Here is a 16625-nt window from a genome sequence, read left to right as displayed (position 1 = left end):
TATCAGAACTCCAGGTGAGATGGGGAAGAGACTGAGATGCTGGTTATAAAAATGCAGCTGGTTTAATGGATGAAGTGGATAGGGTGAGAACAGAAGGGAATTGCAGATCCTCTTGGTGCAGGCTTGCTAATTAAAACTTAAAACCACTGTCCTGAGCACTCTGGTCTTCAAGCTACACCTCAGGAGGTAACAACAACCTGGATTGCACAGAGCTTAGTCTGCCTCATCCCTCGGTCCTCTTGCCACACTCAAAAGGATTCTCTGGGAAAAATAATCAGGGGTCTGGAGAGCCCTGGCTCATCAGCTGGCGCTTTTTGGTGGCTGCTCTTCAGGGAGAGACTTCAATCCCTCAGTGCCTGTTAGTGTCACAATGATTCTTGCTGGGAGAAGATCTGGACCCACTGCACCATTGCTCCCATGGAGACTCAGAAGTGACTTTAACACCAGTTGTGGTGCTGGTTTCTTCTTCCAGCGGAGGCCAAAGCAAGCAGAAGCACAGTGCAAGGCATGTCCCAGCTTGCAGGTCACGAGAGCAGGGTGTTCATGCCCCTGTTGTTACAAATGGAAGCAATGGCTTTTGCAGAACAGGGCGTCTTCTCCTCAGGCCTGAGGCAATTCTTCCTAGCACAGCTCCTTCACATCTCTCTGCCAGGTGTGGGATTTGCAGCAGAGCCAACTGAGGTGCCCTGGCGCCAAGACCATCATGCTGGGCCTTCCTTTAACAATCTAATCCTGTGACTACTGGCCTCATTGCTGGCTCCTTCCATCCAGGGATCACACAAAAGCAAATTAAGTCCCACAGTATCATTGCCATGTGTTATTGTCCCCCTTTTACAAGAAAGGGAAGTGCAGAACAGGCAATGGAGTCCTTTGTCTTGGATCACACACTGCGTCACCGTCACCGTCTGAAGCAGACCTTGAAGCCCTTCCTCCTCCACACTAATCACTAAAGCTGGAATTCCTTCAAAGCCTGCTTGCTCTACCTTATTAACCACTGTTTTACTGCATCTGTAGAGCTGTTCCACAGCAGTCAGGAGCCATGGAAGGCGTTTGTGTCCCAGCGTGGCTGCCAAGCAGGGCGTGAGGGCTCCAGTGAAGAGAGACAGCTCAGACATCTCACACCTTCCAAGAACTTTCTGAGATGAGAAAAACTGAGGAAAACTTCAGAACTGATCCATCCTCTCCCTGTTACACAGCACCTGAAAAGTTACGTCCAGGTGAATCAAAATTTCAGAGCTGGCTATAAAGGAAATTAATGAATAATAATTTCAAGGAGGGATTTAAAATTTCCATCTTCATTTTATTGTCAAAGTAAATATATTTTTATGAAGAACAAAAGAAAATATACAGAATTGTAACTTATGTACACTGGCTTTACAGGTATTTTTGTTTCCAATTTACACAAATTTGATACGTTATTAAAAGATATTTTATATAGATATGCATCTATGTACAGTTTTATTTACATACATTCATAGGATGTGATATAAACCAGTCAATAGATGATAGTTCATTTATATTAATTTCTAGAGGACAAAAGGAATGCATTCACTTTAGCCAGACCTGCTGTTCTCACACAGCAAGGGCTCCTGCTCTGCCTAGCTCTAGGATCACACTTTCCTCCTTCCCATTTTGCCAACAGAAAAGACAAACAGATGCCGTCTGTGAATGGAAAGGAAATGCAACATCCATTGTAAAATCATCCCTAATTACTGAATCCTATTTTCTTCTAAAGCTTCGTACAATCGCCAGAGTTCAAAAGGAAAAACAAAACAAGAAGAAACACAAATAAAATCACTTGCCTGCTACCATCTGATTATTTGCTTAAATTCCCTTCTTAGCCAGCTATCACACAAATTTGTTTCTTTTGGCTGCTGTTCTCACCCATGTGCCCACCCCAGCTGCATGGAGCTCTGACATGGCTGTTGGGAGGGAGAGGATGAGCACTGAGGATCACCCCCAGACCTCGGGGTCACAGCACTGTCCCACCAGCTCGGGGTTCCTTCCACTCTCCCTGGGCATAGGCACATCCTGCAGACCCTGCCAGCACACAGACACTGAGCTCCAGCCAGCCAGGCCCTGACTCTCAGTGGATGTGAGGATGCTGCGATGATGCTCACCAGCACCCCCAGGGCTAGGGCTGTGCTTTCTCACCCCAGATCACACGAGAGGGCAGGAGCAGAGACAGAGCAGAGCTCAGAGGCTCTCACAAACACCTTTGTGCTGCCTCGTGGGCAGACAACAGCTCTTCTGCTAAAGGCAGATGATGCTGCAAAGCAGCCTCAAAGGAAAGCAGTGTCCTTTGGAGCCTGGGCATCCTTGCATCCCTCAGCAGCACGGGACAGAAGCACACACACAGTTCCAGAGGCTTCACTCCAAGCCATTCCACCCAGCCTGAGCTTCTGGATTTGCTTGGGATGTGTCTTTCCTTAAATATATATATATATAAATATATATATATATGTATATATATATATATATATATATATATATATATATATATATATGTATGTATGTATGTATGAATATGTATACATAAACATATATATATAACCCAGCCAAGGGAAAGGTAAATGTGAGCTGGGAAAATCAGAGATGCATGGAGGCACATTCCAGTGCTCTCCAAGCCCTGTCTCCCCCTAGCCCCAACTCCCACTGTTCCTCCTCCTATGGCCAGCCCCTACAAATCCTTGGCTCAGGCGACCCAAAAACAAAGGAGTTGTTTTCATTTCAAAAGGAATTTGCTGTTTCCAAACTGGACAAATAGAGCAGCTTAATAAAAACTCACAATGAGTGGCCTGTACATGAGCAAAGCCCTCAGGAATGCCAGGGCTATAATTAACTAGCAGCAAGCAACTTTTACATTTTCCTGTGCAGCAGAAAACAGCTAAAAATAAAACACTGTAATTTCCAAAAGAAGCAGCAGCAAAGGAGAGACAGATAGAAGGAAAGGAAAATAATATCCTTAAAAGAAAACAAAAAAAAAAAAAAAAAAGGGAAGAAGCGCCCCGCTCCCCTGACCCAAAAAGAGCTTCATTCTCCAATCATCTTTGAAGGACATGGGGGCACCCAAACACGGTGGTATCAAGTAACAGCATGGACTGTTCTGTGGAGACAAATAAATTATCCCTAGGAAGGTGGTGGTGAGCAAAGTGCTGTGGTGGCTCTGGGCACGGCCGGCGGGCAGGCAGGGCAGGAGCCGTCAGTTCACGGCGCGCACGGAGCGGCTGCTGCGTGGGAACCGGTGCACCTTGACGTGCTTGGACAAGTGGTCACTGCGAGCAAACTTCTTCTCACACACTGGACACTGGTAGGGCTTCACCCCCGAGTGGGAGCGCCTGTGCCGGGACAGCTCGTCTGACCTGGAGAACCTGCAAGAGAGGAGAGGCCTCGTCAGAGAAATGGGGGTTTGTTGCGCTAAGTGTCGCACATTGAGGTAAAAAACATCCCCCCAGGTCACTGGGAGATTCCAGGAGGTGAAAGGGACACACAGCAGGGCTGGGCTGGTCCCAGCAACAATGGAAACACACAGCCACCAGCCCTGGATTCACGGCAATGCACAGGGGCAGCATTGGTACCAGCCTTGTCCTGGACCCCATGGCATGGGTACAGCTTGACAAAAACAGTGCTGCTCTCCATCCCCCTGCAGTCCCTCCAAAGCCACCCTCACCATCTCTCTCCTGCAAATCCAAGCACAGATTTGACTGTGACTCCTCAAGCAGAGACAACCACCACTGTCCTGCACGTAAAATCTTTTTTCAAGCTCCCACTGACACCAGCACACCTCCTAACTGCACCCAGTTTGATAGGGATTCCAGCAAACTCCAGCCAGAGCTACCTAGAAACAACATGATTTATTTAGATCCAGATGAAAAATTGGCTTCCATGTGTGCTCCTGCAGGCTAAATAAAGAGTCATTAATAGCACCAGAGATGCTCAGCATTCCAACAGCTGAAATTCAGGTGGGCCCCAATGCCCATTTGCACAGTGATTTGCATAGTTAGCATGGGTAAATTAAATTAAGAATGAGCCTTTAATTACCAAAACTGTATTCCACAATCTTTTGAATTTTAGATATTTTCCACCTTTCCTTCTCCACAGAAAAATCCCCAAATAGCCATCATGAATCCCACAGGCTTTATGGAAGCCAAATGAGCTGATCCTTTGGCCTTAAGAGCAGGGCTGGCTCTATTTCCACTTTGGACATGACTAGGAGACAGAGGGTTAATTAACAATGTCACACTAAAACAGCCCTGTCCAGATGGGTACAAAAAATTTGCTGCCTGACAAAGGGCAATTAAGGGTTTTGTTGCCAGAGCAGTAACAAAGAGCAGCACAGAAAGAGAGCTTGTAAAAAATGGTATCAGCTGTTTATTTACAATAAATAAGTGAAGTCATGGGCACTAGCTGAACAAATCAGGGAAAGAACATGTAGAAAAATGTGCCCTTCTGGAGCAAAATATCACATCACCAACAGAGCGAATTCGCTATTTTTATGAAAGGGAGAAACCAGGACTGCTGGGCTCCTATGAATAAATCCCTCATGCAAGAAAAGTAAGTTTCCACATAAAGGTTTTAATTAGCTCTGATCTCCCGCCAACAGTTGAGGACCAGGGCATAGGCACTGGGAAATCTGGTAAGGGTTTCCTCCACTGCTGCAGCTCTTCAGTCTGGTCACGCTCCCCAGAGAGCACTCAGCTCCTGGAAAACTGATCCAGGCACTCACCATGGGTAAGGTATGGTGTGGGCGTCTTTCCCTGGGGCATTTCTAGGGGAGATTCTTTCACCTGTTCACTTGCTTTTCTTCCTTTCCTTGCTCTGGTATCCTCATGGTGAAAGAGTCAAATTCTCCATGATAAAGAGGCAGCTGTTATGGAACTGTCCACCTGAAGGGCCATGACAGAAGTTTCTCTTCACACCTTCTATCTGCATGTTTGCTTTCTCTAACACCCCTGGTCCTTTCAGCCACAGCTTCCCAAAACCACATTCTGGACCCAGGAGCAGCAGGGTCAGGGATTTCCCCCAAGTCCTTAGCAGTGAGCTAGTCCCAGGGTCAGATCCCTGCAGGGATGCTCTGGTAGGGCTATGGGTGAGTGGGCCTGGAGAGTGTAGGATGCTGCCTGTGCAGACTGAGTGCTGGACAAGGAACAGAGCTGTGCCACATTCAGGGAAAAGAGGAAAAGCACTTTTGCAAAGAGCCATCCTCTTGTATACAGACCTCAAAGAAGCCAAACCAGATGTGGCTGTGTTGTCCTGTCCTATGTCCTTGGCCATTAAGGTCACCATCTGGAACAGAAGTGCAGTAGCACTTGGCTAATCCTGCACAAGGGCCTTACAAGTGCATTTTGAGGGGAATTGCACGGACGGTGGGGGAGAAAGAGGCACATGTCAGGATTGAGCTTGGATGAGTTCATCCGATAAAAATACACTCTGCCTCATAACCATGTCCTTAGCTGAAGAGGCAGGAATGTTGCAACACTGTTCCCCAGCAGTGACGGAAAGATCAACTTACAGAGCCCACAGAAATAAACCTCAAGCTGTCTGTGTGTTTACAAAAAAACAACGCAAAGGTTAGGACGAGGAAGCTGGGAGGATCTGGCGGTCTGGCTCTGCAGTGAAATATCTGCAACACACTCTGGCACTGAGATCAACCCAAAGAAAGTGAAAATAATCCACTGTGGAATGCAAAATTCAAAGGAAAAAAAAAAAAAAAAAAGGAAGCTCCAAGGAATACCTCACTATTCTGTCACTGCCATTTCCAGAAGGATTCCTCCTTCAAAAGACAAGTGAAGGGATCTGGGAAATCCCACAGCAACAAAAAGAGCCTTCTTCATCCTTCTATCTGGCAGGACCCCAAGGGACTGTAACTACATCTCCCTTGAAGAAAAGTCCTAGAGCTCCCTGATGTGTAGGACATAACCTGCGTCTCCAAGACACATGGGGACATCCCTATGTGGCTCATGGGGCAAGAAAGGTCAATAGCTTTAGCCTGGTACTCCTGGTCCCTGCCATGGCCACCAGCCACTGAGGCCAACTCAGGCTGTACCTCTCCTCCACAGGGGAGTAAGCCTCTAGACAGATCCTTCCTGCCTATCCCCAGAGCTTTCCTGCAAGGAACCAGCACAGCTCCTGAGCACCTGCCATCCCCTTGCACAGCAGCAGCAAGAAAAGCCAGTGCAAGATGCCTGCCCTGCCCCATGTGTGGCACTGCCCAAGCACACTCTGGCCACATGTTAACAAGCCTTTAAACCCTCCCTACCAAGCCAGGCAGAGCTTGTGGCCCCTGCTGTCACCAGCCACAAGATGCAGTGGGGCATTTAAAGGCCATGGCCTCACCCCCAGCCTTGCAGCAGCTGCAGCTTTGCACAGTGCTATGCCAGGGAGGGAAGCAGGAGCTTCTTCTGCTCTGTGCCATAACACAGCTGCAGCTCAGCTCTTTGGTCTGAGCAGTGCTAACCTGGGGTGCCAAAGGTAGAAGGTGGCATGACACAGATCAGTGCCCTGAGCCATCCCAGGGAGCACAAAGGGTCACTGGCCACTGCCAGTGAGCGCCACCCTGCAGACTGCCTAAAACAGCCCTGTGCCTAGGAAGGGCACAAGCAAGCAGGGCTCAGCCCCCATCAGGGAGGTGCTAGGGGTCCCCAGCCATCCTAAGGGCTTGCTGGGTACACACTCCAACCCTGGTGTATTTAAAACATCATGCACAGAGAGCTTGAGGAATCTTTAACCCTCCCACTGAGCTCAGGCACTTTGTGCTAGGCAACACTCTGTTTTGGTTTTGAAATTACTATCTCCAGTGAGATCAGCTCTTAAGTGTCTTCAGTGAAAAAATAAATACACAAGCACAAGAATGCAGGGAAAAAGGGGGAAAGCAGAGTCCAGCAGGGTTTTAGTGCTTAAATTCATTTGAGATTATGTAGACCTGGGAGCAAACAGAGTAGCCAGATGCAGTGGACTTAAGTCATGTGAGACTTAAGTCACAGTTCTCACTGAACTTCTGCAAAGGTAAACATGGTTTATTGATGAAAGGGAACTGAGTAATTCAATGCTCAGTTGGTTCTGGCCTTTGATGTGGAGCAGCACGCAGGGATGTGCAGCAATCTCAGGCTGGTGCTGAGGGTTGCTGTGAGCACAGGAGGCCTCTCCTGCTGGCTATAAACTTCTTCTCTTGCAGCAGAGCCCTTCCAAAGTTTGGGGGTTTTGGGGATTGAGATTGCAGCCCAGGCTGTGAAATTCCATAAGACAAACAGCACAAGAGTTTGAAAAGCCCTTTGCAGCAGCTGTTTGTGGACAAGACATATGTTCTTCATTATGATTAATTCCTCCTTCCTGTTGGGCTCATCTTTAAAAAGTTGTGGCGGCTGAAAGTTCAGGGTGCTCCAGGCTGTGGGACCTGCACTTCTTTTGACCCTCCAGCCAAGGCAGCAAATCATTTGCCACATTTTGAGAAGAGAGGCACCTGTTGCAAATTTAATCAACCTTTATCACTTACTATTTTTCCTAAACGATTCCCTTGGTTTTTTATCTTGGGGAACACCAGCTTTGTGATAAGACAGAGCTGGAGAAGGTCACCCACAGGCAATGCTTCAGGCTCCTGATCCTGAGCCACACAAGTCCCTGGGAGCGTTGGTACAAACCTCAGTTTGGATTAGACAAACCCTCACTGCCACACACATTTGTCACAAAAAGGAGAGCTGTGCTCACATGCAAGGGAAGCCAGCATGACACCCACAGGCACATCTGCTGCCTGTGCACACATACTCTGGCAGCCAAATAAAAAGCAGCAAGTACCTGTCCTGCAGGTTGGGAGCACCCAGCCCACAGTTTCTGGGACCAAACAGCTGAAAAATGCAGCTTTGGTGAGAGGGTACCCTGAGCAGCAAACAGCCCACGAGAGGTGCCAGCAGGACAAAAGGAAACAAATCACCCCCAGTTTGTAGAGCCACCATAATCTGATCCCCCCAGCCCTTCTAAGAAACAAACTTCAGCCTGGTCCAGCTGGAGAACAGAGGGTTCAGCTCCACTGTGACCTTTTCCCTCAAACCAACCCAGCCATCTCTAACTGCTGCATGTCTCACATACTTGCATTTTTACACAACATTCTCCTGTTACTTTTTACCTCATCTGTTGCCCATGATCACAACCCATTTTCTCATTAGACATTGCTCACTGAAGCTCTGCAGCATATTATTTGCAAGAAATTCAATTTAATTTAACACAAGGCAGTTAAGATTATATTTTCTCCCATCATCATTTGTGGTGCTGTACATTAGCACTTGCCAGCAGGCAAGCCAGTAACAAAGTTAACTGGAAAGAGGGAGGAAGGCACTTGTCAAAGCTTCCTTAAAATAAAAAGCTGATACTTCTAAAAAAGACTAAATTTTTCAATTCATATTAAAAATAAAATAAAATATTTTTAAAAATCCTTCTGCCAAACATTTTCTCAATCAAACCTGCAATCTTTCATTCAAGCAATCCTTAACTCCACCTCAGCCTTCTGGTTATGTTGTTACATCTGACAGCTTTTTTGCAACTTTGAGTGGCACCCACGCATTTTTCTGAATCAAGACAGAGAATAAAACCCAGAGTATGCCAGAGTGTCACTGCCAGCATTTTAAGAAGGAGTGGGATGGAGTGCATTCTCTGTGAAAGTGCACAGAATACTGCTTTTAACCATACTTGCTTATCACAGCCTTTCACTGGCCACATTTAGTCCCACACAGGGCTGTGCACAGCAATTCTGCCCTAAACCATTCAGCTCACTCAGCCTCAGCTGGTGCTGCAACCACACCAATGCAAACACCAGGTCTTACCTGCGGTAACAAGCTTCACCTGACCCTCTAGAATGAAATACAGATTATGATGGACTGCTTTTATTTGTTTTAAGACACTAAAGCTGCTGGTGCCAGCAGGTGATGCTGTGCTATTTAATTTATCAGAACCCCTGCGTTACCCAACAGGAAGAAAAAAGGTCTTCATTGTCAAACCAACCAAACAAGTTCTGGCAACAGAAACAGTTTATAAATCTGAGTGCAAACCTACTTGCTCAGCAAGTGAGGTCAATGAGCAAGAAGGGGAAGGGGGACAGAGCTTCATCCCAATACTGACCTCCATCCACAGCCCGGCCAGGTGCACGCAAAGGGCTTTTCTCCCGTGTGCCTCCTCAGGTGGGCTTTCAAATGGCTGCTTTTCGTGTACATCTTGGTGCAGCCAGGAAAAGAACATTTATGCATTTTAATGAGTTCAGCTGCAGGGTTCTTTTGAAATTTCTGACCCATGATGATTCCCGTCTGCCCCTGGATCATGCCCCCTGGCCCAATTGGCTTGGCGGCGATGGGGACGGGAGCAATGCGGACAAATTTAGAGGACAAGTTCAAATTGGACGACTGAACTATCTGAGGCACAAGGGCAAATGTCTGTCCTTGGATGTTGACAAGGAGCTGTGCAATTTTAATGTTCTCCTGTGCTGGTCCTTGGGACGTGGGGCTGGTGTTGGACTCCTGTTTGATCTGCACAGGCTGAATTTGGAGCATAACTGGTATTCCATTCTCCAGGGTCACTCCTCCATTTGAAGCTTGGCCACCTTCCGTTGAGCTAGTCAACTGCTCATTTTTACTCTCTTTTAAACTAGTACTGGGTAACATATGGTCTTTTTGCTGCAGTGAAGCAACAGAAACCTGGCTGCAAGCTCTCAAGTCCTTGGTCTCACTTTTAGGTCTTTCTTTGAGCTCCAAGTCCATGTTCTCCTCCAAAAATTCCTCAATCTCCTCAAGCGTGGGCTGAAATGGTCCTGAGTCTTCCATATCCACGGGAAATTCAGGCAATCTAAAGTACTCCTCTTTCACTATTGGCTGAAGTCTCCTTTTGTCCCACCATGATGCAGTGGTGGTGTTCCCCAAAGAAGCCTGGGACAATAAATAGTCTAAGATACTGTCCTGACTTTCTGCACTGGATGTGCTTCCATAGCTGGAGCTGAGGACCTGGGAGTCAGGGCTGGAACAAGAACAAAAGCTGGACGAGTCACTGTCATCTTCTGACAGGGGAGAGGGCAGCATTTGGTAGGACCTCACGCCAGCTGTCATGTCCCCAAAGTATCCAAGAGAAGATCTTGGTGATGAAAAGGATTCATCAGTAGGCAGCAAGTGATCCACCATTCCTGGATGATCTCTTAAGGATATCCAAACAGCATATACCAGGCAGCCAAAGTTCAGGTGAGAGCCTAAGTGCAGGAAAAAACAAAACAGCAACAGTCAGAAGTCGGTTTAATCATTTATCTCCATGAACTGAAACTCATAAAGCCCTCTAGCCCACAGGAAAGTACAGAGCATCCAGTCTCCCTGGGTACACAGGCTGCTACAAGCTTTGATAGGTCTGCACCACCCCCTGAGGACTGTCAGGGCTGAAGCGTTTTGCAGGATTGCACCACATATTTGCAAAAGAATGCTGTCAGAAATCATTTCCCAACTGTGTGTGTGCTCCAGATTTACAGCTCCCTTATAGAATATTACTAGCAAGAGAAAATAAATAACAAGCTTTCACCTAGCAGTGAAATCCAGAGCCAAAGAAGGGAATGGGAAAGAAAATATAAAGTGTCGAAATTTTTACCACCAAAAAGAAACAAATAAAAAATGTTTATTGCTGGTGACCATAAAATGCAAATCCTTTTCCTATCTTGTAGCTTTCCACCAACCTTATTTTTAACTTCCTCAGTTCTACAAATATAGGCTGTTCAGCATAATGAAAGGATCAATCTGGCAGGAGCCAAAAATATTTACTGTGCTTCAGCATTTACTAGGTGGATTTTCCCCTCCAGATGTAATGAATCAGTGTGCCAACGTCATCATCACCTGCACTGTCCTTAATAAGGCTGGCACTGAGCTAATTGCCATGCCCTGCCAGCCAGCTGGTGGCTGCTTTCACCGCTCTGCTCCTCTCTCTGCAGGGCAGGGGCTGAGCTGAGCCCCGAGCCAGCTGCTGCACCGGGAGGGCTGCACGGCATCCCGGCCTGCAGCATCCTGCAAATCCCAGGTTCCACGAGCCCTAATCCCGCTGCAAACCATGAGCAGCATCCCGCAAATCCCGGGTTCCGTGAGCCCTAATCCTGCTACAAACCATGAGCAGCATCCCAGCCCGCAGCATCCCGCAAATCCCACTTTCCATGAGCCCCAATCCCACTACAAACCACGAGCAGCATGCTGACCTGCAGCATCCCGCAAATCCCGGTTTCCATGAGCCCCAATCCCGCTACAAACCATGAGCAGCATCCCGACCTGCAGCATCCCGCAAATCCCGGTTTCCATGAGCCCCAATCCCGCTACAAACCCACAAGAGCAAACCCCACCCTGGCCAGCATAGCCATCCTGGTGCCCACTGACAGCCACGCTTGTCCTGCCCTTCATCATCTAAAGCAAGCAAACTTTCTAGAAAGGCCACTGGGGAGGGGGAGGCAGGAGAGACATCTACGTATTATTTTATTCCCCGCCTCTTTGAGGGAAAAGAACAGAAATTGCTTACGGACAGAGATTGTGTCCCTTAGAGAGCAAAGGCAGAGAGCTCGGGATGGAGCCAACACTGGCTCTCAGTCACTCGCTCAAGGTGACTGATTGGAAACAGAGCTGCACATGTGCATAATAAAACAACTCTTTCTGTGGAAGGTATGTGCAGTGCAGAGATAGCAGTCATTCGATCAGCCTATGAGCTGGTGTGTGTGTGTGAATTAGCAGGCATGTGACCCAGCGTGAAGGAAATGCCAGTCAATCTTGTTACACGCTGTCATTTTCCACAGGCTCTGCCGCTGTGGACGCTTTGCCATGAATAGTCAATAGCTCCCAGTTTTGTGCAGACGAGGGGATGGTTGTTACTGCTGTTGCAGAGCATCTTTGCTGCCTCTAAAATCTCCAAAATTTGCCCTGTCTTTCCTTCTCTGGAGAAAAATCAAAAGGTGTTTGTATGCTCAGTGCTGCAGTGAACACAGAGTGAGGTATTTTACACAACACCCTTAAAGAGCTCTGTCCCTTTGGCAACATCTATTAATATTTCCAAGGAAGGAGGGGGAAGAAGCCACATTTCTTAAAGTCTTGTCTTCCTCCTTCACAGACACATGGAGGAAACAGTGACAGGTTGAAATAAAGACTAAAAGTAAGATTGCACATTTTCCTGGTCTGTGTCCCGTCAGTCAGCTGTGCCTCTGAACCAATAATGAAATACCTGCATGTGCTGAACACGAGGAAGTTCAAACAGAGGTTAGTGGCTCTGTTTTGTGACCTTAGCCTATAATCATGTCCTATAGTAAAAGCAAAGAGTCAGAAGAACTGAACTATTTCTAACACACTTTTTTTTTTTACTCTCTATATTGCTGGAAAGCTCCCCCAGCAGAAGTCCCATAGCTGAGTTATTCCAGTTTTGAAACAGAAAGCACCATCTGCTTCTGACAAATTGGTATTGGCATCTGGTAAGAATTCACCCAAGCTGATTGTTTCTATCTTGCACCAAAAACTGGTGACTGCCTTGAGAAACACAGGGCAGAATGGAAGACTTGCCCTCAGATGGTTTCTGATTCTTCCTCTAATGTCTGTATTATTCCAGCCTAAACTTCTGAAGAATAGGGCTGTGAGGGAAATCTGGACTGCAACATGTGCTTTTCTAAGAAAAGCTGGCATGCTCTGCGTGCACCAAAAGCAGTTGGTGAACTTCTTTTAAAAAAAAACAACTTAAAATGTTCAAGATTTCTTTAAATGCTTGCAAGAGCTGGGAAACCACTATCAAAATATCAATATATTTCCCTGGGAATAGAACTAAACTGCAATTTGAATTAGGACTTAAATGAGGAAGGAAAAAAACCAATAATGAACCCCTAGCAATTGCTGTGGGCCGGTTACCTCAGCAGAAAACAGCCAGCAGGCTTGTTTCCCATCTCTTTTGACAAGGAACAATGTCACTCGATGTGAACAGAGGCTTTTTAAGCGAGGACTGTCAGAGCCAAATAGATCCAGGAACATTACGGGCCAGTTCTGCTTTCTGTGCGCTCTCAAAACTTGCAGAACAGCCAAGAAGATCTTGGAGAATGCCTGGAATGCAGGATCGGGCCCTGGCTATATTTTTTTCCTAAAGGCCAGGCTAACAACCAAAATACTTTTATCCTTACTTTGCCTGAAGACACGGCCAAAACCAGAAGATTAGAAAACAAAACCAAAAAAAGCCGGGGCTGTGAAGGCCGTGAAAACTAATGATGCTGTTTCCATAACACACTTTCATCTCTAGGAACGCCGAAAACATGTTAGAAATGTAAGTACCTATAGTGGGACTGCAGTCACTGCAAACAGCCTCTCCTGGAGTGAAATACAGCAGCTGTTCAGCAGCACCACCGTCTCCAACTTTTTTTTATGAGTTCCCTGGGTTGTTTTGATGTCCTTTCTGCCAAAAACATGTTGTTCTGTTTAAAACCTGACCATCTAATTGGCAGCTAAAAAAAAAAAATAATGACAAAAAGCAAACCAGAGAAGACATATTTTGACGCAGAGCAACATTAAAATGTAAAGTGCTGGGAACTTGCTGAAACATAGGGATGTGTTTCCCAGCCTGTCATTTCTGGACAGTCAGCCCAGCACAAATGATCACACAGCATATATGACAGTCATTTCCTACATTTACTGCCACAGCTTTTTCTAGTTTAAGACTAATCTCTTCAGGGTTTTCTCTTGTTCTAAATCTGTTCAGGCTGACTTCTGCTTCACAGAGAGAGCCATAAACAAGGCAATGAAGCAGGCCCAGAGCTTCTAAGAAATTAAAAGAGAAATACAAAGGGGGAGAAAAATAATAATAAAATAATAAAAAGAAGCTGCGAGCCAGGAGTAAACCCATTTGCTCTCATCTCCTCCGCAAGGTGGCTGTGCTGCTCCCCGGACACAGCGGGGTGCTCAGGTTTGTTTTTCCCAAACCCGTTGCTCCTGGGAAGCTGCAGAAACATTCCCAAAGCGTTCTTCTCTGAAAACTGTCCCGCTGCAGCCCCAAACTTTGGCTTCCACCGGAGGAAGCGCTTCACCCGCAGCGGGCACAGGCAGCGGCCCCGGCGGAGCGCACCCCGCAATAACGCTGGGCAGGGAAAGGGGTGCGGGACACACACACGGAATTGCCACTCCAGCACAGCACAGCCAGGCTTCCATGGCTGCAAAGCATGTTTGTTTGGGGTTTTTTTAATCGTGGTTTTTTTGTTTGTTCCGTCTGTTGAGGGTTTTAAAAAATTATTTATGTATTGTTTATTCCTTCCATCCCTTTTCAGGAGGCTTTGGGGGGCCTCTCTCCCCTCGCAGCGTGGTCGCGACGATCAGGAATGAACCCCCCCCCTTCGCCGCCTGTCACTCCGTGGCACGGCACCGCTGCAGCCCGCAAACAGCCCCCAGCCCTGGCCGGTGCCCCGGCGGGATGGAATTCCATCTGCCGGCAGCAGGGACACAGCCCCGGCCCCGCCGAGCCGCGGAGGCACCGCCGGCGGGACGCGGCCCCCGCGCCCACATCAACCCTTACCTGAACTCCTCTGCGAGCCGGGGGGCAGCAAAGGCCACGGGCGACCAGAAGAACGCAACAACAACAACAACAACAACGAGAACGAGGTGGGGGAAAAAACCCAAACAACACAACCAAGCCACAAAAAAAAAAAAAAAAAAAAAAAAAAAAAAAAAAAAATTAAAAAAAAAGAAAAAAAAAGAGGCAAAAATAATTATGGAAATAATAATTTCAAAAAATCAAAAATTTTAAAAGGCACACACGCACAATAAACCCGCCGGAGTAGACCCAAGCAAGCCCCGAGCAGCAGCCCGCGGAGGCAGGAGCGGCCGGGAGCGCGGAGCGGCGGCGGGAGGCGGGCGCAGCTCCCCCGGGAGGCGGGTGCGCGGCTGCGGAGCGCGGCCCCGCTCCCGTAGTACTATATCCCCCTCACATGACGGGAGCCCGGCCGCCGCGGGGGAGGCCGGGGAGAGGCTCGACCGCGTCCGCCGCCCCCATTGGCCCCGCGGTGGCGGGGGCCGGCCCGGGCCCGGCCTCAATGGGAGCCGCGCTCGGCCCCGGGGCGGTGCTGCGGGCCCCGGAGCGCCCGGAGGGGCCTGCCTCACGGGACGGGGGGAAGGGGCTGAACTGAAACAAGCGGGGCTGGGAGTCCGTGTGAGGAAGAGTGTGAGAGTGATGAAACACCGGAGCAGGTTGCTCGGAGAGCCGATTGATGCTCCATCCCTGGAAATGCGCCGGGTCAGGTTGGACAGGGCTCTGAGCAATTTGATCGGGTTGAAAATGTCACTGCTCCTTGCAGGGAGTTGGACTGGGTGGCCTGGTAATGTCCCTTCCACTGTGAGAGTCTGTGAGTGTGCAGACATTCTCTTATCTCCTCTGGACATGTCCTGGAGATAAGAGAATCCCTGCGGAGGTGTGAGGAGCCCCGTGCCCTCTCTCCTGCCCCACACCTGCCCCTTTCCTGCCTGCCAAAGCTTGATTGGGGGCATTTCCAGCATGCTGGATGTGTGTCCCACACACATTGTTACAGACATCACTAGTTCTTCATACAAACATGCATAATAATTTATGTATATGTACATACACACAAACACACTATGGTTCTGCAATACTTGGTATGGATCAGGATCTATGCTCAGTTCCTGCAGAGGAAGCTCACAGTGGGGCCAGCTGCAGCAGCAGTCAGTTTTGCTGCTCAATCAGTGGTTTTCCAAATGCAGTTTTTCCTTTTTTCGGATTTCCTAGAAAGGTGTAGCCTGGGATATCAGAATGCAGTCCTATGACAACAGGTCTGTGCACCCTTTTGTGAGGGCACATGGGACAGCAGACCCTTCCTTCTCCCCACAGCAGGCCTCACTGTCCTGCAGGGAAAATGAAGTATTATTCTCATTTTATGGGGAAACAGAGGCACAGAGGCTCAAACAAAAGGTCTGTGGCAGAACCAAGATGCAATCTCATCTCTTTTCAAATCCAGCTCAATTTAAACTCGCAAAAATATCCTCCATCTGCATTTCTTCAGAATTGCCAGTAACACATCCCACAGCCTGGCAAACATAAACCAGTCCCTTCGAAGGGGGACATTCCGGCAGCAGCACAGGGGTGACCCTACAGGTGCTCCTTCATCCTGCTGCGGACCCTCAAAGGAACTGGGGGTGCTCAGGGCTCTGCCCTCATGCACAGACATCGTTCTTCCTCTCCACATTGTCTCAATGAATAATGCATGAATACGTACTCATCAAAATCCCAGATACTATATTTGTACAAATACATCAGGGCCAAACTCTGCATTAGTGTAACTTCACTGACGTAAAAAGGATTACGTTGGTAAAAATGTGGGCCTTAAATATTTTTACCCAAAATAGATGTTTGGCAAACCTCGCTTTTCTGCTTTTCTCAATTAAACCCCCTTTGTTTCCTGAGTAGGTGAAGTTTAGTGTGATTTAGCAATGCCATGGACATTAAATTTAGATACAGATAAAATCTAAGCCAACAAGGCTGGGCTTTAATGGAATTTGAACACGTACAAAATTCCCTTGTAATGTTTATCACATGAAAACAACCAAAAGTTGCAATCCTAATTTTATCATTACTATAACCTACCTAGACACTGGGAGATGTTAGAG

The 16625-nt window shown here is 47.7% G+C and overlaps 1 protein-coding gene across 1 annotated transcript; it reads right to left on the bottom strand.

Moving 5' to 3' along the window:
• Positions 1-2522: 2522 nt before the first annotated feature.
• Positions 2523-14661, bottom strand: KLF15 (KLF transcription factor 15). The gene is made up of 3 exons (XM_054281038.1): positions 14524-14661; positions 9109-10219; positions 2523-3371 (listed from the first exon to the last, which is right to left on the bottom strand). The coding sequence occupies exons 2-3, from the start codon at positions 10152-10154 to the stop codon at positions 3203-3205; spliced, it is 1215 nt and encodes a 404-aa protein (XP_054137013.1). The 5' UTR covers positions 10155-10219; positions 14524-14661; the 3' UTR covers positions 2523-3202.
• Between the last annotated feature and the right edge of the window lie 1964 nt (positions 14662-16625).

This window comes from Melozone crissalis, unplaced genomic scaffold (genome assembly GCF_028551555.1).
Source record: "Melozone crissalis strain CALT ecotype California unplaced genomic scaffold, PUWL_Pcris_2 ptg000029l_1, whole genome shotgun sequence".
NCBI classification, from domain to species: Eukaryota; Metazoa; Chordata; class Aves; order Passeriformes; family Passerellidae; genus Melozone; species Melozone crissalis.
This window is presented reverse-complemented; position numbering and strand designations above follow the sequence as displayed.

Bases quoted from the DNA above. Each gene is read 5' to 3' on its own strand.
- KLF15 (XM_054281038.1), bottom strand. From the start codon at position 10,154: ATGGTGGATCACTTGCTGCCTACTGATGAATCCTTTTCATCACCAAGA. The intron at 3,372-9,108 runs GTCAGTATTGGG...CCTCTCTTGCAG, and splicing joins TGGCCGGGCTGTGGATGGAG to GTTCTCCAGGTCAGACGAGC.